Raw genomic sequence first — 25,987 nt, forward strand, 5'->3', positions numbered from 1 at the left:
CCAATCAAAAATTGTAAAGATGTTAATTTCTTCATTATTTCCTTAAAAATAACAATAAAGTAAAAAAATTACAATCATTTATCAGATAAAATTGACTATCAAATTAGTTCATATTTCGCAGTTATCGAATCTTCGTTCTCCACCCTCTCTTCACTAATGAAGCTCTCATATACCTTCTTGACCACATGGTTTCTAAATTTAATTTTCATGCCCATCCAATTGGTTTATTTTGTTTTGGCTTCCTATCTCCAATGGTTTTCCACATTTTTTGCACCATATTGATCTCCCATTAAAACCAAGGTCTTCTCCATTGTAACTCCCAAAACCAATCCTCTCTATTCCACCCACCCATATCCACAATCATATTATCTTTTTGTTCCGAATTTAGGAAAATCCTATTAAAAGATTTGTCTAAAGATTCATGACCAACCCACTTTGCTCTCCAAAAACTCACCTCACTCCCGTCACCCACCGCTCTTGACACCAAATTTTGGAACCACCCAAGGTCATTTCAAAAATCTAACAAGAGTTTAGCATATCACACCACCACTGAGATCCTCTAATAGGATATCCTCCATCAACAAGTATGTACATACTCAATACACCATATGTACTCATCACTAGTTCTCTCCAAAGATCTTCCTTTTCACTCAATAACCCCCAAAACCATTTTTCCAACAAAGTTTTATAGAACATTTCTAAATTTTTAATTCTTAATCCTCCCCTATCAAGAGGAGAACATATTTTATCCCATTTTACCCATGACACCTTATTTTTCTCGTTTTTAGCTCCCTAAAGAAAAATTCTTTGAATACTACTTAAAATATACAATTTTTTTGGGGATATGAAAAAAAGGAAATAAAATACAAAAATAAAGAGAAAAAAATAGATCTTTCCAAACATATCCTTCCCATCAAATGATAAATGACAAATGAAATATGGATTGATGTGACACTATTTATATAAACATCATTACTCAATCATTTTTATACAATAAAAAATATATTTTTGGACCATTTAAATAACACATTTAATGTTTATTATCGGAGAAGAATAATAAAAAATTCTCAAAGTCTGAAATGGAGTGTAAGATTCACATAAAAGGTTTTTGAACAACTCAATAAACAATTATGCATTATATATGATCTAAAGGAGATATTGTGAATCTTTAAATATATTTTTTTCTTATAGATATTTGTGCAAAATTTTATTTAAATAGGATACTTTTATACTTTTTGTCATGTATTTTTTATATGTTTTGTTTCATAATCATGTTTAAAATCAAACATTAAAAAAGTATTTTATGATGTATAATATTTATTTACTGGACAAACTCATGCTTGCTAATGACTTATTGTGTTCAATACTAACCCATATCAATTTAAAGTTAACTTGGACTAATTTGGATTTAAAATTAGATTCAATATCTTTTGAGGACAAATTTAGGTTGTATTTTGACTCATCTCAACTTGATCCAAAGTTTAATATTCTTTTAAAAATATAATATTTTAAAATATTTATGCATTAATAATGTAATTTCTTAACTTAATATATATTGTTCTATATAACACGATATTATATTTATGTAAATATTATTTGTCTTAAAATATAACATTATAAAATATACCCGAAAGATTATAGTTATATATTTAAATTATGTTTGATAAAATATTTTAATTAGTTTTTAATTTTTTTTATTAACTAAAAAATTTATTTGATTATTCGATAAATAATCTTTTTAGTAGTTTCTAACATTTTTTGAAATACAACCAAGTAACATTTTTTAAAATGCTGGTTTTTTAATTTTTTATATTTTCTTTCATTTTTATTCTTAGTATATGTTTATCAATTTTTATGATTATTTTAAATAAATTATTATTTTATTATTTTTATGTTATTTTATATTTTTTATTTATTTTAACAACTAATTTTACCAAACACTTATCATCTCATAAACTAACTTTTTAACTTTTAACTAACTTTTTAGTGAAATAACCTCATTAAATTTTATGATATAAATAATGCTAATATGGATATCTTATCTCCACAAATCTGGTAATCCGACCTTGTTCTAATTATTTTAGTTTTTTATTGGATCAAATTTTGTTTTAAATAAGTGACCATAACAAAAAACGGTTGAGATAAAAACAAAAATAAACTCTTCTAACCCGTCTCACGAAGACTCTACTTCTCAAACTAGATATATGGATGCAGAAACAAGCATTCAATGAATCATTCAGAAATCAAAAGTGTATCACCTTTAAACTTTCATCAATTTAATGAAAGTTGCCAGCAACATAAATCTAATATAATTATAACACCAGATGCCACTGCTTTTGCTTGAATGAAAAAAGTCTCTCATAAATGAAATTACAACTTCTTAAGTTAAAAATTTATTTGCCGTGTACTTTCGTTCAACGTTTACTGTTTTTACGAATTTAAATGGATGGAAAAGAGTTTATACAAAGATTAAAATGATGTAAAATTACGTGTAAGGACTAAAATAGATATTGATTTCTTAGTGTATGAACTAAAATGTAAAAATTATATAATCATAAGAATCAAATGAGTAATTAAATTTGTTAGTTTTTGTTCATAGTTCTAATAAATCTTTATACAACATTTATGTATTTGTTTAAATAATTGAAAAAAAGGAAAATATAATATAAACAAACAAAAGAAACAAGATAAGACTCTTGGCCAGGTCCGTTAGATTGATTAAGGTTACAAAATTTATCGATCAAGAACAAAATATACTAATCGAAATTAAATTCGATTGTGAATGCATGGTAGAGTAGTAATTGTAATTAGACAAGAGGGTTAATTCGAATGAAGATGAAAAGGATGGCACTACCCTGAAAGTAGTGTAAAAAATCTCTTCCCCACCACCCAAATGTCGAGTTCAGAACTAACTGGGCTCCTCCAATTAAAGACAACTTTATTTTTGGAAAAGTTGTTTGGGGTTTTAAATGTACATCATGTTTTAATGTAAATTTTATAAAGCAAAAATTTGAGGGCATTTATGATTTAATTAATGGGCAAATGTTGTAGCTGTCCGTACGACCAATGATGTGTGTCTTAGCTTCCTACCCTCTATCTTTCAAGTGTCATGTGGAAGATATATGCAGGTGCAGGAACAGCATTTGATGGGCCATGGATGCAGCAAAAACCCACTAAGATCCCTTTGCTGGCAACCAGAATGGCAATTGGGGAGAGACCAACCATTCGGTCACATTCCATGATCAATTTGTAGTACAAATGGAACATCTTTTGTGATTATTATATTATTGGAGATAAGTTAACTAATACTAACTTGGATTTTGACTACTTTTTTACTCTTTTTTAACCAACAGCGTGTATAAGAATCAATATAATTATTGTAAAGCTCTGGTAGGATTATTATTTAAAATATTTAATGTAATTGTATATTCGAAATTTAAATTAAAATAATCATGTATAAGTTAACTTACGCATTCAATATGATTAATTTTGACAAAAGTTTTTACTCTTTAAAATCCTTCCAGCATATCAGTAACACAGTTTTTTTGCGCTAATTAGCATTGTAGTCAAATTAACCGTCAAATACAAGCAGCAAGCTAGGCGAAAACCCTATCATAGAGTAATCTATTAATAAAAATGGCACCATAGCTAGGAAATATTTTGCATGACAGTTTTCTTTTTAACCCTTTAACCAAAGACAAATAGTTGACGGGAAAAAGATTTTTTTACACCTAAAAGCTATTTGACACCTAGAGAGTAAAAAAAAGAAAAAAAAATAAAAATATAATAAATGATATAATGTGATAAAAAAAAAGATAGAAAGAAATAAAAGTTTTTGATAAAATATTTAAAATAAATGTGTTAAAATATTACCACTCTAGTTAATGCATTGACGATCAGTTTTTTCTCCCATGATATGACAAGTGATAATAGTTAAATACCAAGCGATTCATATATTTATATGTATAAATTAATTTTGTACAAAAAATTAATTGATGTTTTTTATGATCTAAATTATTTTAACATATAGATGATTCTTCTTATTCCTTTGATGTAAGTTGATTGTAGTTTCCAAATTTCCAAAACTATAGTAAAAAAGTAAATGTGTATTTGTAAAATGTACTCTTAACAGTCAAATGAGTGAACACTCCAATATAAGGAGTCATGAGGCAGAAAGTGTATGTGTCTAACAATATTGGTTGCTATCCTCTTTTAGGTTGCTCCTCATTGAATTTGGGAGGCTTTGCCCTTGGGATCAAGTGTTTGTCATTTAGTGATAGTTGTAAGTATCTAGTTGTTTGAAAGGAAATATTGTTGGGTTAAGATTATTCTTATTTTGTTGGTGTAATATATTTCTTATGTTGAGAAGAGAGTTAAGTTAGAAAACAATAAGATAAGATAACTATTTTTTCATCCTTTTTCTTATCATCATTATTATGGTTGTCTTTGTTGTTATCATTACCTTAAAACTTCTTTTTACCTAAAATGTTAGGTTGTACATTTTTTGTCTTTAATTACAAAATATTTTTAATTAATTTTCGTCTCTTAAGAAAAATAATTAATTTAATCAAATACATTAAATATGTCAATTATTTGTTTTATCATTTTAAAATGATCATTTTCTTATATCTCTATCCACTTAATTACTTTTTATTAATATTTGGAGAAAAAATAAATAAGGATACAAAGAAAAAAAATTAATATATTTAAAAATTAAAAATTAATCTTATAAAAAAGATAAATAAATTTTTTAAAAAAATCTTATAATTAGAAAGAAAAAAATATTCATTATTAAGTCATGCTCTTATGCACAACCACGTCCGTATCAAACGACCATGTCAACACTATTAGCCAAGTTAGCAATCAAATTATTACATCAATTAACATTGTGAAGTCAACAATAAACTAAAATAAGGAATGGTTAACTAACTTAGGGACAAAATGCTTAATATTAGGTATGAGAACAAAGTATATATAAAAAATAAGCGGTAAAATTTAATTTACAAAATATAAAAGATAAGGGGGTAAAATGTGTAACCAAATTTTATTTTCATTCTTTAAAAAAAATATGGAGTCGAGTGTCTTACAATTAAAGTATAGAGTAATAAGATTTACACGGTTGGGATTGTCTAAATCTTAACCGCAGGAGATCCAAATCTGGAAAGTTGGGTTGGGTGTTGTCGTACTATGATTCTTAATTTCTTATACAAATCATGGCCATGTCTACGACTGAAATGACCTAAAAAATACAACCAAATCAAGAGGGCGAGTTGCCCTGTTCTCGCAATTCCATGCTCAATCACTTGCCGGGTAAAAAGAAGCCAACATTATTTTAGTACAGCCCCATAAAACCCACTTTCCTTTATTAAATTACCATTCCAACCCATAAACTCACTTTAAAAATATAATTAAAGCTTAACACAAGGATGTGCACCTTGTATTGTAGTACCACCAATGGGCTATGCGAGAAATAATAATAATAATAATAATAATCTTGTTAGTTAGTGTTTTTGTTGATTGGTTAAAGAATTAAAAGAAAAAATATATATTTATTATGAAAATACAAAAAAAAATATGAATAGTGTAATTTTATATATTTTAATAATTTTTTAAAAAGAATTTAGTCAATGTCTTACCGTTAGTATCTGGCTTGTAATAATAATAATAATAATAAAAGAGGATAGGGTGCCAAATAAGTGAAAGATGGGGAAAAATTATTGTGTTGGTATTGAGTTGTTCTATGTGATTATGAAGAAAGTGAGAGGTGAAATTGTTGGCTGACACGCTCGAGAGAGAAGGTAGAGTGATAAGGAGGCACGGGCACGTGTTAATGTTAGAGATCCATAGAGAGAGAGTGCTTTGCTTTCTGTGATACCAGTCATGACCTTAGACCAGCATTGCACGTGTCACGGTCTTCGTGCACCTTTCATGTCACGGACTATTTTAGATATTTAAATTATAACTTTTCATATATATGTGACTGCTCGACTTGACGTAGGGTATAGGATTTCTTCCTTCAATTTTGAAGAATTTGTATTCAATTTTTTACTAAAATTAATGACACTCATAGATGAGTTTAGTCTCTCTGATTTAATGAATTAAATAACATCCATCACATCTGATTTACTAAAAAATATGTGACTAAATTGATGTTGTTTTTAACTTTATAATAATTTATATTCATCATATCTTACTCTTTATACTTTTATTTTTTAGGCACCACTAGAACTATTGACTAAGAACGTGCTTAAGGACGCGTTCAATAACCAACAAATTATGTTTTTGATGTAAATAAATGTAAAAAGCTAAAATTAGTAACATTTATTTTGGAGAGGGATTAAAGTTAGTTTAAGAGTATTTTTTTTAATTATTCACATTTTTATCATCAATTTTTAAAATTTAATAATTATAATGTATCACTAATTTTAATTATTAAATTTCACATTAGAACAATTTTACACCAATTAATTCCCCTGTTTTGTTGGTTTCCTTTTAGGCTATTGGAATAATTAATTATGTTTAGATTTTATCTTAATGAAAATTCAAACACAATTACAAAGGAATTTTTTTTCCTCTTAGGCTATTGCAATAATTAATTATTGAGTGAATCACTAGTCCTTAAAATTGAATAAGTTGGTTATACTGGTACTTAAAATTAATACAGTGACCAAATAATCAAACTGGTCTCTAATTAAAATAAATAAATGGCGCAATGGTCCTTAAAATAATCAAGTTGGTTATTCAGTGAATATAGTTATTGGTTTTTTCTTTTGAAATTGTAATGGTAGGTCAAATTTATTTATAAAATAAAAAGGCTTAATTACACTTTTTTGTTTCCTAATTTTTAAAATTCCGCACATTTTATCCTACTTACAAAAAATTTGTGCATTTTGCTCATAAAATATAATTAAGCCTTTGAAAAATTGTTTATAATATTAGAGATGAGGTTTAAATCCTCAACCCTTCCTTCTCCACAACCACCAAAATAAATAAGTCATTTGTTTTGTTTGGTGTTTATATAAAACGTATATTTAATATATAATATTATTGTATTTATTAATTGCACTTTTTATTTTTCAAGTGAATATTATGTCTATTGTATGAAAATATTAAAATTTAAAAAGAGAGAATATTATTTATTAAATATTTTATTTAAACTATATAAATTTATAAATTATACAAGATTACTTATTAAAATATATAAAATTATTTATTAGTTAAATTATACAATATCCCATAAATTAATTTATTAGACTAAATTATAATTTTGGTCTCCTTTAATTTTTAATAGCAATTTTGATTTCCTTGTTCTTTTTTTTGTTCTTTTATTCTAAAAAATCTATAATTTTGTATACACTTTTTTATATATTTTAATTAATTAAATTATTTTTCACAGTATGTTTTAAGTCTAGAGTTCATTTAAATTAAAATAAAAAAAAACATATGAAAAAGGAAAAAATAGATTAAAATTATGAATTTTTTAAAATAAAAAAATTAAAATTATGAGAAAAAATTAAGAGAATCAAAATTATGGATTAAAAATTATAGAAAAAATAAATATTGTAATGTAGTTTGTTCAATATTTTTCTTTGAACAACTACCCTACAAATAAAAAGGAGGTTGATGTATAACAAGTTATCTTAAACAGCACTTTCAACTTGAAGCTAATTTGATTTTGATGGATCGAGTTGAAGTTTTTCAAAGTGTCGCTGAATATGATTGTGGTACCATAAAGTTATATGATTATTGGAGTACCATGTTGAATCCATCATATCATGCTACATGGATGGTCTTGGTTGGCATATATGACCCAGGCAGAATTAGAAATTAATTTATTGTTTGGACATTGTTGCTGTCTTGGTGGGGGCGTGGGGAATATGAATAAGTAAATTGTTAGGATCAAACTATATTCCTTTACATAAATATCTCCTATTGATTTATGAGTTTAACGATAAAATTTTCTACTATTATTTAATGATTTATAATAAATCATTGATGATATAATTTTTAAAATAATTATTATAAAAATTAATAAATTAATTATAAAATATATATTGTAATGAGATGATACTATAAAATTATTAATTTAATACGGCTTAATATATTTTCTCTTGATTTATTCTCCTTAGACTTTAATATTTGTAAAGATTTTTTCTTTTCTTTTTTACACAGTTTCAATTTAGAAACTGCTTTAAGATTTTAAACAAAGTTTAGTGTATATAAGTTTGAGTTTTTATGAATAAGCAGAAACTAATTATAATTAGAAATAGAAATAAAAAAAAAACTTATGTAAAAGAATAAAATAAATTCTCTCCATTAATCATTCATGCAGCAGTTATCCTCGATAATTCAATAATTAATGACTAATTGTCATTTTGCAGATATCATGTTTCGTCAAAATATATTTATTCTGAAAATTTTTATAACTTTATATAAACCTATTTGAACAGAAAAATAGGTCGTATTCACAATTGATAATAATGAATAAAAAAATAAAGTCACTAAATTAAATTTTTTGGGGTTGTTTGTTTGCAACATTCAAAATTGAATTACACCTTTAATACTAATGGAAACTTTCTTTTAATTTTTTTCATTAAAAATATCTATCAACTATTAGGCGGTAAAGACGTACTAATTTCTTTCAGGACATAAAGATTATTAAAATAGCTTTTGTTTTTTCTAATAAAATATTTTATATTTAATTACATTATCACAAATTAAATTATTGATAATATGCTCAAAAAATTTAATTATCTAGCTACCAAATATGTTTGAACTTGTTGGTGTACTATTTTATTTCATTCTATAACCACCTAAATTAATCTCAACTGACAGCCCAAATATTCCGTGGCATAAAAGAAAGTGTTGATCTGGAAAAGACTAGAATTATTATCTCCATATGTTTAATTTGTTATATGTTTTAATCTTTATAGAAACTACTAATTTAGGTTCAAAATCACACAGGTAGATTCCTCCACAACTCTAAAATCTTTGATGGGTTTTGTTATATATATATATATATATATATATATATATATATATATATATATATATATGATGGGTAGAATATAGCATTTGCTCAAGTGATTCCAACAGAATCAACAGATATGATTAATACATGTATTCCTTCTAATAATGGCTCTGATTCTGGCACAATATGCTTCCCTTTACGGGTATCACACACCATGTCTTAATAAAAGCTGTTTTAGCCCTTGATTACTTTTCTCTCCAAACCTTTATTTATTTAGCTGTGTACAAGACAAATCACATGAGTTTGGTTATTTAATTACATATCCTCGCCTTGCCATGCTCGCGTAGAATCTTCAAACATTAATGTCTATCTATCTATCTATCTATCTATATATATATATATATATATATATATATATATATATTGTAACATAGCTAGAGTGTAGGAGGAATCCTCATCAGTCTCATGAGGTGGAAATAAAAGGGCCATGCCCCCATGATTGAAAAGAGAGAATTTAATAATTTTTCCAGCACGTTAAGTTTTATTTCAACCATTGAATTATCATTCAATAAATTAATTTTAGAAAAAAAACTATTTGATATTTTATCAATTAATATTTTTTTTACAGAATTAATTTACTTTCGAAAATAAACCTAGTTAAATATCAACTATAAAATTACATATCTATAAATATTTATTTATTACACACACACACACACACACATATATATATATATATATATATATATATATATATATATAACCATTAACATATTATCATATAATTTAATAGTTAGATTTATGAATAAATTGTTAAGCAGAAGAAGTATTTAATACTTAATTAATTTTAAAATAAATGAATTTCTCTCTCTCTCTGTATATATATATAGCTATTTATACATCAATCTATGAAATACTTATAAGCAACATAGTAAAGAGACATCTACCTTAGTGTTTCAATGACTGTGTGTCTCTTGAATCGAAGTACTTATGTAGTATAACAGTAGAAAACTAAAATAAATATGTATATAAAAAGGATGGATGGCAATACAAATTGTATTATAAGTTTAGAGGGCGGAAAGAATTAATCTGTTTTAAGGCCATTACATGCCACCCAACATTAACAGAAGTTTATAATAATATTCACAAATCACTTTAAAAAAATTGACAGCGGGAATTATTAAGTCTAATAAACTGATATTACATTGAACTCTTAGAATATTAAATCTTAGTTATTGCATATTCATTACGCTAAGATAAAGGCTCGAAAACTTAACGTCTCATTCCTGTTAAATATTGCAAAAGAAGCATGATTGAAAGGTATACAAGAAATCTAATTGTTAAGATTGCAACTTCTTAATAAATAAAAAAACCATTTATTTAAGGTTGGAATGCACTATAATAAACTGTTTGGTTTATAATTTGATCTCATTTCATCTCTATTTTATATTTTATATGTAAATATAATAACAGTTGTCTTGAACATGTCAATTAGTCTTATTCCTGATACGCTAATCTTATCAGAAGCGAAACAATGTTCTACATTACTTAATAATATATGCTTATTTATCCTCAAAAGTTCGCACACAACAAAACACAGGTGGGCCTAGGGTTAGGAAATTTGCAAAATAAACAATACAATAAAAAAAAAGGTATGAGAATGAAAGATTGACTTGAGTACTAGATTCATGGATGGTTTATTGCTTATCATTTTGAAAGTGAGTTGGCAAGACAACTCTCCAATCAACAAGAGCTTACATTTGGGGGTGGCGGGGAAGAATTAAAAAGTGAACTCTAAATCAAACAATCAATAAATTTGTCATTTTCTAATCACAATAGTCTACAATATCATGCAAAGAAGAAAGTCATAAGTTAGGGACAGGTTGCTGGCTTATCCTTTTTTTTTGTGTGTGTGTCCACAAATTAAATTGCACATAGAAAATTCCAAATTGAGTATGATAGTTGACTTGAGAATGAAGAAACTATAAGCAACCTCAGATTTTTGCCAAACTTGGAAGCAAAAGAAGTTAGATAGATCATAGATGGCAACTTTAGCAGGCAAGTAGGTCTTATGCAGGTTAAATGCAACTTGACTTTTGGAACATCTCCTCCAGCAAGAAACTCTATATTTTTTTATTATGATGAAGAGATTGATGTGGAGAATTCATTAATTTTCCTGATGATTAATCTCTACGTACCGAAGAAGAAACTCTACATGTTTACTTGTACCATGTAACATCCTTGATTTTTTAGGTCTCAAAAAGGGTTATTTATGAAAGATTTTGACTGGTAGAGAGTTTTAACCAACAAGAATGTTGAGTGAAGGATTACCGTGTGAAGTACCGTAGTATGAGAGCCACCAAGAAATCGAAAATCAAAGATGTTACAAATGGTACCAAGAGCAAACATCTATCATAGTACGATGTGGTTTGAGGATAAACCCAACGGAAATTGGTAGGCATGTAACACCCAAATTGAATCACACGAGAATGAAAGGGATCCAGAAGCTGTACAAGTATAAAGTCTGTATAATTGAAGGTGACCTAAAAGAATTAATTTGTACTACTTATATTAACAAGATACATCTACTTTTTGGTATCACATCTCTTAAGAACTTCATAGTTAAGTGTGTTTAACTTAAAATAGTTATTAGATGAGTAATCTTTTCGAAAGTTTTCTAAAAAACATATGGATGAGAACAAAACATACTGAAAAGTCTTGTGTTGATTTGTAGGATTAGTCATTGTTCTTGAAAGTAGGTGGAGCAAATTTTCAAGATCTCGAAAAAGACTATCTGTGGAGGGTTCTAACCAACAAAGATGTTGAATGAAATATCACAACGTGAAATGTCATGTGAGAGTCATCGAAAAGTTTAAAAATAAAAAATATATTATATACTTATGGAAAAAATAAAATAAGATCAAAAGAACAATGGTGTAGCTTTTACATGTCTATAAAAAAATGATTTTGTAAAAATTTAGTTTAAAAGTTACTTTAAGAAAAGTTAAAGGTCTAAGTGAGATTTAGTATATATTTAATAAATTTAATTAAGATCATTAATTTTACTATAAGAAAAGAAGTGCCTGGATAGACCTACTGTGGAAAAATATCATACAAATTAATTTCCCGATTGATAGGTCATTTTCAAATTGATTATGGAGGAAAATACATGCACAAACTGTCATTACTTATTAGTATTCAAGGCTTGGCATGGGGGAATAGATATTAGGTAGCTTAGAGGCATTTTTTAGGGTCCAAATTATAACTGCTAAAGGAAATTCACCCGCACTTGACCTAAACCATAGGTGCAGACTGAATAAAGAGACGTTTCGACAGCTTCACGTTATGCTTTCTATATTGTTTTTTTTTTGTCAGATCCCACTGAGTAGTGAGTATCTAATTGTAAAATGAAAAAAATTCGGTCAGATCCTATAAAGAAAATATTATTGTATATTCGAATACCCCATGTATCTATAATCATAACCATCTCCACATGTTACATGAAATTTGTTGATTACATCATGTTACATGAAGACTTATTAGAATCATAAATATGTAATGGTCTGGACTCTGGAATCATACTATAATTTCTCTCTATATACTATACATTCAAACACTTTTACACTCAGAAAATAAAAGTTATATTTTTGAAACTTACTAAAATACCCTTGTGAGATGTGAAACAATTGCAAGCATCTGTTGATCATGAATTTAGGTTTCTAATGTAATGCACAAAAGAAAAGAAGGAAAAAAAGTTGGAGTAAGAAATATTACCCCAAGAGACCCATAACCAAAGTGTACTTCTAATTTGTGCGATAGAAGTGGGCCCAGCCTGACTAATACATAATTTATGTGATGGGCCTAAAAGAAGAAGTATGTCTCTTTTAATATGTACTTGTAGGGCTGTGGCACGTGTAGCTGAATAAATATTGATCGGTATAATTTTTCTCTTAAAAAAAATTCAAACATTGCAAACAATTTAACTTTATTAAGGACTTCTCTCCCTCTCCTCTTTTTCGCCATTTTCTTCTCAATGATTGTAACCTCAAGAAGTTGGGAATTTGAAGATATATTTCGGTAACTAAAGGATGTAACTGAAAATCTGAATGTAAAATTGAAAAATCATAAGACAACAATGGAGAGGGTATCACAAAAATAGGAACCTTCTGATTGACGTAATTATACTCTTGTGAACACACTTTCTGTTAATCAATGTGTTGGAAAACAAATTTCATATTGGTAGGTTAAACACAAAATTATAGGGAAAGAATTCACAGTGTCGTACATTTTCAAAGAAGAGTGCTAAGAATACACTATAACATTCTCTTGAGACTGTGTCTGAGCTTGGAAAATACAGACTTATCCATATGCTTATGTGAAATTGCATTCCAGCTTATATCATCCGTTGTATGAATTGTAGGGAATGAATTTACAGTATCAGACATTTTTCAAAGAAGAGTGCTAAGAATACACTATAACATTCTCTTAAGACCGTATCTCAGCTTGGGAAATAAAGACTTATCCATATGCTTATGTGAAATTACATTCCAACTTATATCATCCGTTGTATGAATTGTCAGTGTTTAGATTTTTTTATGCTAGGGAAAACATAAACAACAAAATCTACTCTACATTATCCATAAGCAAAAGGGCATTCAGGGCCTGAGAGGGGACATTGAAAGGGCAAAAATCCTGGGATTGGAAAACTCCAACGTTTGCAAGGAAGTGACAATGTTTAAACTATTTCTTAAATTACATTTTCTTTGTTTAGGGTTCCCATAATACCTTCTAAGGAAAAAAAAAATACTATAGTTATGCCGTGGCTTCTTTGTCAATTGTCATGCACCACTTTAAACGTGCTTTAATGTAAGAAGTTATGCATATAATACAAAAGCCCAAAGTTTCGCAAAGCTAAAGTATGCATTCAAAAAGGCCTTAAGAGTTAAGAGGCCCACCTAAACCTAAACTAAAGGTACTGATATGATCAACCCACCCAGCAGAAAATGATATGACTCCCAAGTCAATGTAGCATAAGTGCACTATATTCCAAAAGATACGCAAGTTCCAATCTTCAAAACCTCACCACTTCCACAACCATGAAGTAATATACGAAAAGCTTTATTGGGCTTATTCTGATAGATCAAAATTTGGATGTAGCTGCACATGCCCAAACCGACTTTAGCATGTTTGTGACAGGGTGAATTCCATGCAACCACACCATACATGTGTTTTGAATTTGAAAAAAAATGCCAGACTCCCCCACAAATCACACCAGCCCCTAAACTTAATTGATAATAACCACAGATGTGTGTTGCCCCTGCAACCGAATATAGAAATCATATAATAAGGTGAATCTAAATAACCACAGATGCACTAATCACATCCACTAAATCTTAAAGCAAAGTGAGAAATAGCTCTGCCAAGATCCCCCTGTAGTAACCAATGCATCAAATCCAAATTTAATTACCACTGCAGCACCACACTAAACGGGAAAAATCAGACTATTGTCCCCAATTCTGTGTATCAAATATACTCATCTAATTACACTTCACAATCCATTTGTGCTGAACCGATAATACTGTCAAAAAGTGCCAAAAATCAGACTATTGTCCCCAATTCTGTGTATCAAATATACTCATCTAATTACACTTCACAATCCATTTGTGCTGAACCGATAATACTGTCAAAAAGTGCCAAACTTGTTTTCTTATTAGACACTAAGCTGACTTCAACTGCTACATCATAATCGTTGCAATTAGTAAATGTTAGGATTAACTTATTTTGTATTTGAAAAAGTTATAATCAAAATTTTGTGGGGAACTTTCTAGCCGATGATTGATTTTTCTATAAAAATTAAGCAAACATAATAATTTTCAGATAGATTTTATTTTTGGTATACAGACTAAATAATTTTGCAATTATAAAGCTTAATATTTTAGAAGATTCGATGCAAAAGGAACAAGAAAAGGAGAGTTGGAACTCACCCTAAGCTTTGATTACCAATGAGTGGGAAAAATATTGTGAAAAAAGGAGGAAATTGCAAGGAAGAAGACAAAAGAATTAAGCAACTGTAAAATGTTAATGGCGAGTTCTTTTAAAAGATGGACCTTTCGATATCAAATGGTCCAATTTTAATACCTAGGCTGGCACTAATTTGATACTCCCACTGCAATATTCAAGGAAAAATAATGAGAAAACTGAGTTCATAAATTGGTAAGCTTTAAATTGAAAAAAAAAAATAACCCCATTATGCATAACCTCCCTATTGGTATCACAGACATTAATCTAAGATTTAGATTTTTAGAACCAACATAATATGAGCCTAAAGAACCACATTCAGACTAGAAAATTCATATTCTTTAATAAATTAGCCATTACAAATCTAATTACTTTAACTTTATTAGTAAGTATTTAGTGTAGCATTTCAACCTACTAAAATAGGCAGAGTAATTTCTGACTCTCGGGTGCACTATTTGGCTACTTCATATTCAAGCTTGATAAAATATTCTTCATAAAAGTTGTTGTAATTTATGCATGATTCAAGACATGAATATAAAAATAAGCATCTTTAATTTGACATGGAAGTCAAGATTGATAATATTGATTTCACAACATGTCATGTAGCTTAGGCTAACTTAGACATCACCATTAATGTTAAAGTCGTATTCAGTTCATACCAATAGTGTCGACAACTATCAACAGATTGCCCCAATTTAAAATTTGGCTACGTATCATGCTAGCAATGCAATAAATTCACTATTAAGGCTAAGAAAAAAAAAACATGTGGAAGAATAGAAGGATATAAATTGCAAACAGTAAAACGGTAATAAGATCATGTTGGAATAATCATAAAACAAAACAAAACGATTAAATAGCAATTTCTTCATTCTGCCTATTACTTTTTCAAGCTAAAATACCAAAAGAAGTCACAAATAATAATATAAGATGAGTACCAAAAGTATAATAAAGGTGTCAGAAAAACATTTTTACAATCTAATTCTTGTTGTTCGCTGTTGCTGATCATCATCTTCAACTTGCTCACTCGCTGTCACAAGGGAGTGAAAATAGAGATTCCGTATACACAGCCACCTCGGATCGATATGAACTATCGCAGTAGGTTCGATGTTCTTGCAGTTGTCCCTTGTCATTACATTTCATTAGGTTCGATGTTCTTGCAGTTGTCCCTTGTCATTACATTTCATTAGGTTCGATGTTCTTGCAGTTGTCCTTGTCATTACATTTCATCAATCCAGCTCTGACATTTGTTCCAATAATATCACCACTTTTTGTAGAGCATATTGGAAAGAAGTACCGCATAGCAAAGTTATCAGCACAAATAACAATACTCTTAGACTCTTAGTCCAACATGACTGCACTTTGTATTCTTTCATCACCCTTATTTCTACTGAATGCTTGCACCCCAAAACAGCACATAGATGGGGCGATTCTCCAAGTACCCTCAAATGACAAAAATTAAGGTTGTCATAATCAAATTCAACTGGCAGATGCATCTCTGAAAAACTTCTTTCTACCAAATCAAAGACAACAATAACATTCATTGATACATCACTACGAAAAGCCAACCAATGAATAGAACCATTCAAGAATGACCCAAATTGGTTATATAAACTACCAGGATTGTTGTTGGTATAATAAAAATGGATATAAGGAAAATGGATGCCCTCAATTTCTTTCCACGCATTAGCTCTGAGTGAGAAAATCTCCGCGCGATTTGCTTTGGGTTGTAGCATGCACCGAGTAATCATCTGTTGATGGGTCATATCCAAAACCACTAAGAAGCGTACAAAATGTGATATCCTTGTTGAAAAAAACAGGTGACAAAGGTATAATTTTGTGGACACTTGTGGTTGGATTCCATACACATAGATGGCATACACAATGCAAAAGCATAAATCCTCTGCAGGAACCTATGATTTCAACAAAGTGATAATACGGTTTGGGGCCAGGAAACTCCACTGTTACTGCAACAGAGGCAGAGTCATTGAAGTCTATGGACCGGAGTTCAGGAGCAGAAGATGCAATGAACAAAAGTCTATCCACACGTGCTGCAGCTAGTTCAAAATGTGATTTTGCAAAGTGGGGATCAGATATGAGAAAAAGTCATGCTTTGCACACGCTTTTGAAACGAACTACAGACTTCACCGGCAACCTTAACATGATTTCAGTTATTAAATCCTGTAGAAGCACCATCTTCTTCCTTCTCTCTACCACTGTCAAACCCAGTCACGAGTGTTGGTTTCTTTCTCTAGCTCGATGTTCTAAAATGACGAGAATATCAATAGTCATTAAAAAGGGTCAACTTTTCTATTATTTTCGAGTAAACTCTAGCTATAATATAATTTTTATTTTTAATAGTATTTAACCATTAAAATACTTTATGTTTATTCACTATCATTTTGTCATTTAAATTTAATTATATAAAAGTGCTTTAGAAATTTCACTGAAATATCACTTATCAACTTGAACAAATCAATTTGAATAAGCACTTTCCATTTGTTTGAACGAGAAATTTCAAAATGAGATGCAATTAAAAATAAAAATGGATTTAATTTTCTCAGAGTATATTGTAAACATTATTGATCATAATAAGAGTATTCAAATAGAATCAGAGCCATAAAAAAAGGATATATGAACCACAATCAAATTAGACACATAAAAGCAAAAATTACAAAATATTTAAACAAAGCACAAATCAAATAAGGTGTTTACTTTTTTCTGGATCTTTAAGCAATGAGAAATCCAACAACAAGAAGCACAATGAGCAAGAAGCCAACAAAATCCTATCAAATTAAAAATAAAATTCATGAAATCAAACAACCCAATTAAAAATGAACACATAAAAAAAAAACCCTAGATAAAGAAGATGAGAGACCAACCTTATATGAAGCACTAAAAGGGTGATTGCTCTAAATCAAGAGAGAATGAATGTCCTTGCCACGTGAAAGAGCACGGGTGAGGGTTTCAAAGTCACAAGAGAGCGAGTCGAGCTTGCGTAGAGAGAAAAGAGTGAGTTGTTAGAAAAAAAAATTGAAATCTAACAACAAATCCAACAACAATAGAGCACAATGAGAAAAATGCCAACAAAACCCTATCAAATCAAAAATGAAATTAAACAACCAAATAAAAAACAAAACACAAATTAACAAAATAAAAAAATGAAACCCTAGATAATGAAGACAAGAGACCAACCTTGAATGAAGTACTAAGAGAGTCATTGCTTTAAATCAAGAGAGAATGTCCGTTGTCACCATCATGAAAGAGTAATAACAAAGGTTTCAAAGTCACAACGAGCGAGAGTGAGAAAGGAGCGAGTCGAACTTGTGTAAAAAGAAATGAGTGAGACACTAAAGAAATTGAAATCCAACAACAAAAAAGCATAATGAGCAAGAAGCCGATAAAACCCTATCACATCAAAAAGAAAATCAATGAAATGAAACAACCAAATAAAAAACAAAACAAAAACTAACGAAATAAAAAATGAAACCCTCGCTAATGAAGATAAAAGACCAACCTTGTATGTAACACTAAGAGAGTAATTGCTCTAAATCAAGAGAAAACATGCGTATTTGCCATCGTGGAAGAGCGAGAGTGAGGCTTTCAAAGTTTCAAGAAAGTGAGAGTTGGGATGGAACGATTTGAGCTTTAATAGAAAGAAAGGAACGAGTCGCTAAAAAAGAATTAAAATTCTTTACTTTTAGTAGAATTTTAATTCTCTCATTTTTGTTAATTAAATAAGGTTCCTTATTAAAATATTACAAATTTCATCTTCTTCTAAATCCTTCACCTGTACTTTAACCACATAGTATTTTGAATTCATTAAACAAGTGGATTGATCCACAAAATGACATGTTCAAACACATGGTTAAGTTAGTATACCATCGAGAATCAACTAATGTAGGTTAATCTCACTTCATTGATGGTCTTATTGTTATGCTCTTGGGTTCTAATCCAAACATACTTAAATGTGTTAGATTAGCATAAATTTGAGTATTTTAGTTTTTTTTAAAAATGTTTTTCATCAAATGTATGTTTCGGATCATCAACTTAATTTGGTACAAAATCTTTTTTTTTTTTTTTGAAAAATTGTGGTTTTTCAACAATTTAAAGTTTAAAGCTTATATTTTTTTTTCAATTTTTCTCTCCTAAAATTACTCTCAATTTTTCCAACAACTTTTTTCCCTTTCAACTTCATACCCCTTTTTTATAATTTATTATGTAAAAGCTAATTTTTTGGGCTATATCCAAACAAAATAAATCTTAAAATAACTTTTCAACAAATTAGTAACTTATTCAAACAAAAAAAAGATTTTGATTTTGATTATGATTAAGTATAACAACAATCAGTTATATATATATATATAATATTAATTATTGAAATAATCTAATTTTCATACCTGTACCAAATGCAAAATGAAATTGATCTCACAAATGAATGGAAGGATAACATGAAAATAAGAGTGTGCAAAAATCAGATCGGTGAAAAACTCAAACTTTAGTACTTATGAACTATTATCTAGTTTTAAAAATTGATTCGATTAACCAGACTAATCTTGAATCAATTTTAAACTGACCTTAAGAACTAAACTGATATCAAACTGGCTTTCAAATTTCTTTTTTGTAAAATAAAAAATAAGTTGATTCAAGTGAAAACCAATTCCATTAATCGCATTGATTTTGTAAAAATAATTCAGTTAACCAAACCACTTTTATGCAACAATGCATTTCTTTTCTCTTTTCTTTTTAAACCAATTGAGGTGAAAGCCAATTCCATTTCAGTTAGGTTACAAACCAGTTGAGGTGAAAGTCAATTCGATTTCAGTTAGGTTGCAAACCAATTGACCATGAATCGCCAATACTACTGAAAATTTTCATATACTTTATGTAGGTAGGAATCCACAGTAAATACAGTAGAATCAAGGGTAACTGTGAGTGCACTTGAAACGTGATGTTTATCATGTTCTCTGATGCATCCTTGACTCATCTCATGTGATCTAATACTGAACTTGTATTATTAGCACTAACTGCAATAAAACGGAGCGTTCTTTGCAAATAAAACACTAATCCCAAATATTTTAATATACCTTGCTTACAGGACACGGGTAGTCAACATTGCAAACTTGTCTTTTGAGGGGACATTAGGAGTTTCCATGTTCATTATAAACCTTGCAATGTGTCATAAGTTCAATTGTCTAACTGTCGATTGTGAAAAAGGGAAAAAGAAATATTGTAACTTGCGAAAAAACGAACATATCCGTATTCCGCAGAAACAAGAGTCCTACGTGGTTGTACAACTAAAATGAGAAATTAGAAAGTCCACTGATATATCTAATTCTAAAGGAATCCAAGACCAGCAATGATGCAACTCCATTAGCCACTTCGTCTACCTTATCTATTATGACACTTGGTCCGTTTGAATATTTGTCCAGAGGCCCATGAGATCTAACTGATTCTATTGACGGAGATGAAAAGTTGCTAGTCCCACATGCATGCAAAAACACCTATAGAAGGTACTCTAACCCCTAGTCAATGAGTGAACTGGCACAGTAAAAGCATCCGCAAAGGAAATTTAACATGCCATTATTATCTTCACAACCGTCAAATATTCTGCAACCTCTCAATACGAATAGCATAAGATGACTTGAATCCCTTGCTTTGGGTTTTAGACATCTTCTGAGAATGCAATTACCGGAAATTATTGTATGCTGACATGCTATTAGTTGGCTCTTAGCTGCAAAATTATTCTTCCATGATGACAATGGATAAGCCATTGGAAGCTTCTACTTTGGTTAACTAAATTGTTCCGACATGTGGTTTTCAGAACAGGATTGATGTAAGTTTCCTTCGTTTTGCTCCGCGATGGAAGTTCCCTTCCAGTTTAGTGACTTTGTTTTGGCATGAGGTTTTCAGTAAGGGATCGATGTAAGTTTCACCTGAGAACAACAAAGAACAGAGAGGTTTGGACCACCTGTGTGAGAGACAACAAAGAACAGACAGACAAACTGAGAGGATTGAAATTCATGGAAGACAATAAGCACAAATTACGTAAAATACTTGTTGGTTGCACTGTTCAACCAGTGAGCGTGGCAGGAGCCCAACCTGTGGAAGACTACCAATTCCAGCATTTTTAACAAGTTTCCCCGATAGTTCCACACAGGATCAGAAGGCATCGTGAAACTTGTGGGATCAGACGTACCTACAAGTAAACACTAAACATGTGTGATTCAGACAACTTAGGCAAGGCGAATCAGTCCAAGCCAACCAAATCTGGATGTAAGACATTCTAGGTATACCATCATATAGAAATTGGAACAACAGTAATCAGAAAATAAATTAAATTCATATAAGGAATTATTGCAGAAAAAACATGACAAAAACTGAGAAGGGAAGAAATTAGAAATCAAATGGAAGTCTGATGTCATCCTGCTTAGTTCATAAACATTACCTAATTTCTCAAAAATTATGGAAGATGCAATTATCTCCGCACCCAGATTTTCTTAGCTTGTGAACAGAACAACTTCTGAGTTTATAGAACCTGCAAAACAGAAGTCCAGTAGCTGTAGAAAGCAGGACTAAAAAATGAATACCGCCAGGTGGCCGGAGGTTGTATTGTCAGCACAGCAGGATAGGTTGATGACAGCAGTTCTTGTAACGAGATGGATTCAACATGGCAAAACAGGATTTGAAAAGCAAAATATAAGAGAAATCCAAAGATTCAAAATCCTGTAAACTCGAGAAAAGTTTGATTGAAAACTACAGTTCAGTTCCAATTACTCAGGTACATTATTTGAAAGAATTGAGTTAAATATAAAAAACATAAATGGAGACCATGATAGAAGTATACTGATAACAATATAAAAAGAAAGTAAAAATAAAAAACAAGTGATGAGTGTCATAACAAATCTCTGATCCAAAACAAAAAAGAATGTTGGAGTCAGTCAGAAGACTCAGAACACAGGAGTTGCAAATTTGGATTTGAAATAAAGAACAATTCATGAATTCTCTAACTCATATGGTAACTTATTACAACCAAAACAAAAAGGAGTAATACCTCTCTCACCTCTAAAACACAAAAAAGAAAATGAAGAGAGAGCAAACTACGTGGATACAGTAGCTTTTCTCTTTCCTCCTCTCCTTAAGGTACGTCCATCTGTTCCCTTGATCATTCTTGACAAAACATCTGCTTGTTTTGTGTTCCCCTCCTGATTAAGGCTCTTGATCAGCTCATCACGGCTGCTCCAATCTGTTGATCCTCCTTTCTCCAGAATTTTACATAAAATGGAATAAGCATTGAGTGTCTTCCCTGCTGCTAAGAGAGCATCTAAAACCTTATCATAGATTGAAAAATCTATGATACAGTCTCTTTCAAGAACAAAATCTAACAGTTTGAGAGCAGCAATTGTCTTTTCTTTCTCACAAAGAACAGATAAAAGATGGTCAAAATCAGGCTCACACCCATTATGCATAAGCAAATCAATTCGTCCCAGAGCTTCTTCCACATGACCCCTCAGGAGAAGGGCCTCCAATATCTTCAAAACCAAGTCCATATTCTCCTTCACCCCCTTCTCCACCATACTCTTCATTACTCTGCTAGCAGTTTGGACCCTGCCATCATCAAACAAACTCTCCATAACCGACCTATAAAGCGACGATTCCGGTAGATGCCCACTCTCAAGCATGCCATCCAAAGCTGTTTTAGCATCAGCCGGCTCCCCTTTTCTCAAGTAACTCTCAATAAGCAACCTGTAGGAATCCACATCTCTAGCAACCCCTCTCCTCCCCATGATCTTCATAATCTCAAAAGCAGAATCAGGGTTGCCTTCCTTCGAATGCCCTCGAATCAAATTATTAAAAGCAACTGAATCCTGCACCCCCTTTTTCAACAACTGGCGGAAAAAAGTTTCCGCCTTACCAGTCCGCCCATGCTCACACAAATACCCGATCATCAAATTATAAGCACTAGGCTCCATCTCAGAATCATTCTGCGGCCGCAACACAATCTCCTTCTCAATCAACTTGTCCAACAACTTCTCCGCCTTGTCATACACATTTGCCTTGCAAAAACTCTCAATCAACACACCATAATGCCCAGCCTCAGTCGGAATGCTCAGCCTGACCATCGCCTTCAGCACATCTGCAGCCGCATCCAAGTCCCCAGCCTTACACTGGCAACTCATCATCTTCATAAACAAAGCATTATCCTTTGGCGCAATGTACCTCTCCACCATCTCCCCCAACACATCCCTTGCCTCTGCCATCTTCTCAGCGTCACACAGCCCCGGCAACAGTGTGGAGAAAGTCACCACATTCGGCTTAACCCCACAGCCCTTCATCTCCTCAAAAACCTTCAAAGCATCATCAATCCGCCCAGCCGCAACATACCCCTTCAACATGGTGGTGAAACTAATCACATTAGGAACAATATCCCTCCCTTTCATCTCCACAAACAACTTCTCAGCCTCATCCACTTTCTTAAACCGAAAATACCCATTAATCAAAGTGTTATAAGTCACAACATCAGGCAAAATACCCCTACTCTTCATATCCTCGTAAAACCTAACAGCAGTGTCTAATCTCAACGACAAAAACATACCCCAAAGCAGAATATTAAAGGTATGGCGCGTGGGATCCACGCCCTCGCGGAGCATCGCGTTGTAGTACCTCTTCGCCATCATGTAGCGTCCGCGGCGGAGAATGACCTTGAAAAGCGCGTCGTAGGATTTCACGGTGCGGTCCAGGCCGAGCTCCTTCATTTTCTTAAAAAGTTTTACGGACTCCTGGACGATCCCGGCGCGGCCGTAGCTGTCAATGAGGGAGACGAAGGCGTCCTCGGTGACGGCGGCGCGTGAGACGCCGCCGCGCGTGTCGTCGAAGAGGATACAGCGCGCGTGGTTGAGCTTGGAGTATCGGCCGAGGATTTGGACGATCTTGAGGGTGGTTTCCGGGGTGTGGGTGAAGAGGCCGGCGCGCTCGACCCAGCGATAGAACTGAAGCGCGTGCTCCGGCGAGGCGGCGCCGTGGAGGACGTTGTAGACAAGGGAAGGGTCAAATTCAGGGACGAGGGAGCGGATGGAGTTTTGGAGGCGCGTGGTCCACGCGCGGTTGGACATCATCTTGCAGATGGTGAGTTCGAGATTGTGCTCGCGAGGGGGAACAATGGGTGGGGGTTGGGGCTGCGGGGAGGGGAGAGGAGGGTGGTCGTGGTCGGAGAGAGCTTCGGCGGTGGAGAAGGCGGAGATAGGGTTTGGATGGAGAGAGAGTCTCCATCGGAGAAGCTTGGAATTGAAAAGCAGAGCCATGGGATTGGGAGAGAGCGGAGGGAGTGATGTATGTAGCAGCGCCAGTCAAGACACTAGGGTTTAAGAGTTCAGAAACTAACCTGAAACTAACACTAGACTAGACTTTTTTTTTTTTCTCACACTTTTTTGTTTATTCTAATTTTTTGTTTATTATAATATAAATATATCTTAAATATATTTTCAGTTCTTATAATTTACTACTTTTTTGTGAAGTTTTTTTAAAATGATTTTTGTAAAATTTAATTATTTTGCTTTAGTCATTCTAATATATCTATTATTTGGTCTTTATAATATTTTGTTCATTTTAAGTTTTTTTTAATTATAAAGACTAAAACAAATTATTCACATATTAAAAAAGTAGAAATAAAAAATGAACATATTTTTAAGGAAAGTAACAAAACAACAAGGAACAAAGTAAAAGAAAGAAATTTTATAAGGATTGAAATATAAAAAAGTGATATGTTACATAGACTAAAAAATATTTAAATCTATAAATAACGAAAAAAATTTCAATATTAAAAAGTTGTTCATATGATTTTACTTTGTAGTTTAATTGAACCACATTTTTAAAATTCAAAAAATAAAAAAAATTAGTTTAAATTTAAATTTTGATAAAACTTTTGTTTTTAGATTATCACATTTTTTTTTAGTAAAAAGAGCATTCATTTCTTTTCAGGTAACTTTTAAATTAATCTTATGTTTAACCGTCTTTGATTTGTAGATTATGTTTTTATCTAATTGTTCAGCTTATATTTGAGGAAGCAAATATAAAAAATAAGTAGTAAGTTTGACATATTGACAAGGAATTTAAGAACATACCACTCTTGAATGAGATTAAGAAACTCACTTAAATTCACTTTAAGTGTAAATTTTTTAAAGTAACATTGAAATGTGAAATTTATTGTTAAAAAAGTTTCTTTTAATTTTAGTTGCATTATGCTTATTACTAGTTCTTGATCTCTCATCAATGTAATGTTACTTTTAATCACTACAATTTTAACTATCTATGGTATTAGTTCTCACAATTTTAACTAAGATATGTGGGCCGACCTATGTAGCTGAGACTACAAGACGAACACAAACAAAAAATTTAAATTCATTTAAGTTGTAGATTGAGTTTATTTGATTTGTGAGCAACATATGCTTTAAACGGGTTAGGGTGACCCATATACCTAACCCTATATAAGACTAAGTCCCAACAATTATATCTACATGACATGTGTTTCATTTCTTCAAATTCACTAGTTTAACTAAGTGATCGAGCATAAGTGATTAATATACTAAAATTAAGATTAAATTGTTTCGATAATATTTGAGTTTAATTCTTTATGGAAACAATTCTTGTCCACACTTTATTTATCTCCGAATCAATCAAGGTCATTTTTTCCTTTTTAATCGGATGATTAAAACAAAAAAAAAAAAACAAACTTGTTTAGATTGAAAGGACATGGTTGTAACAATACTACATACAAAAACACCCTTGATTCCTAATCAAGTTTGAATCTTAGTAGCAGAACTTGGCATGTTTGGCTTCCAAGCATGCTAAACTGGAACAATTATTTTGGATTGGACTTTTAGCAAAAACCTACCATGCTTGATTTTCAAGAGCATGCAATAGGTTATGTTAGCCTAGTGTGATTCAACTTCTTTTATAGTTTTTTCTTTTATGGGTGATATTTCTATATTATTTTATTAATAT

The 25,987-nt window shown here is 30.9% G+C and overlaps 1 protein-coding gene and 1 pseudogene across 7 annotated transcripts; both read right to left on the reverse strand.

The window, feature by feature from the left end:
- Positions 1 to 15,847: 15,847 nt before the first annotated feature.
- On the reverse strand, positions 15,848 to 17,253 carry LOC114411537 (annotated as a pseudogene).
- Positions 17,254 to 20,114: 2,861 nt separating this feature from the next.
- LOC114412778 (pentatricopeptide repeat-containing protein At2g37230-like) lies at positions 20,115 to 24,365 on the reverse strand. Of its 7 annotated transcripts, none has more exons than XM_028376820.1 (3): positions 21,435 to 24,365; positions 21,089 to 21,185; positions 20,115 to 20,922 (listed from the first exon to the last, which is right to left on the reverse strand). In XM_028376820.1, the coding sequence occupies exon 1, from the start codon at positions 24,286 to 24,288 to the stop codon at positions 22,087 to 22,089; it is 2,202 nt and encodes a 733-aa protein (XP_028232621.1). In that variant the 5' UTR covers positions 24,289 to 24,365; the 3' UTR covers positions 20,115 to 20,922; positions 21,089 to 21,185; positions 21,435 to 22,086. The 7 variants fall into 7 exon arrangements, with proteins under 7 accessions (XP_028232621.1, XP_028232619.1, XP_028232617.1 ...); XM_028376818.1 differs by having other exon boundaries at positions 20,115 to 20,957; XM_028376816.1 differs by having other exon boundaries at positions 21,044 to 21,185.
- Between the last annotated feature and the right edge of the window lie 1,622 nt (positions 24,366 to 25,987).

Source organism: Glycine soja, chromosome 5, assembly GCF_004193775.1.
Source record: "Glycine soja cultivar W05 chromosome 5, ASM419377v2, whole genome shotgun sequence".
Taxonomy (NCBI): Eukaryota; Viridiplantae; Streptophyta; class Magnoliopsida; order Fabales; family Fabaceae; genus Glycine; species Glycine soja.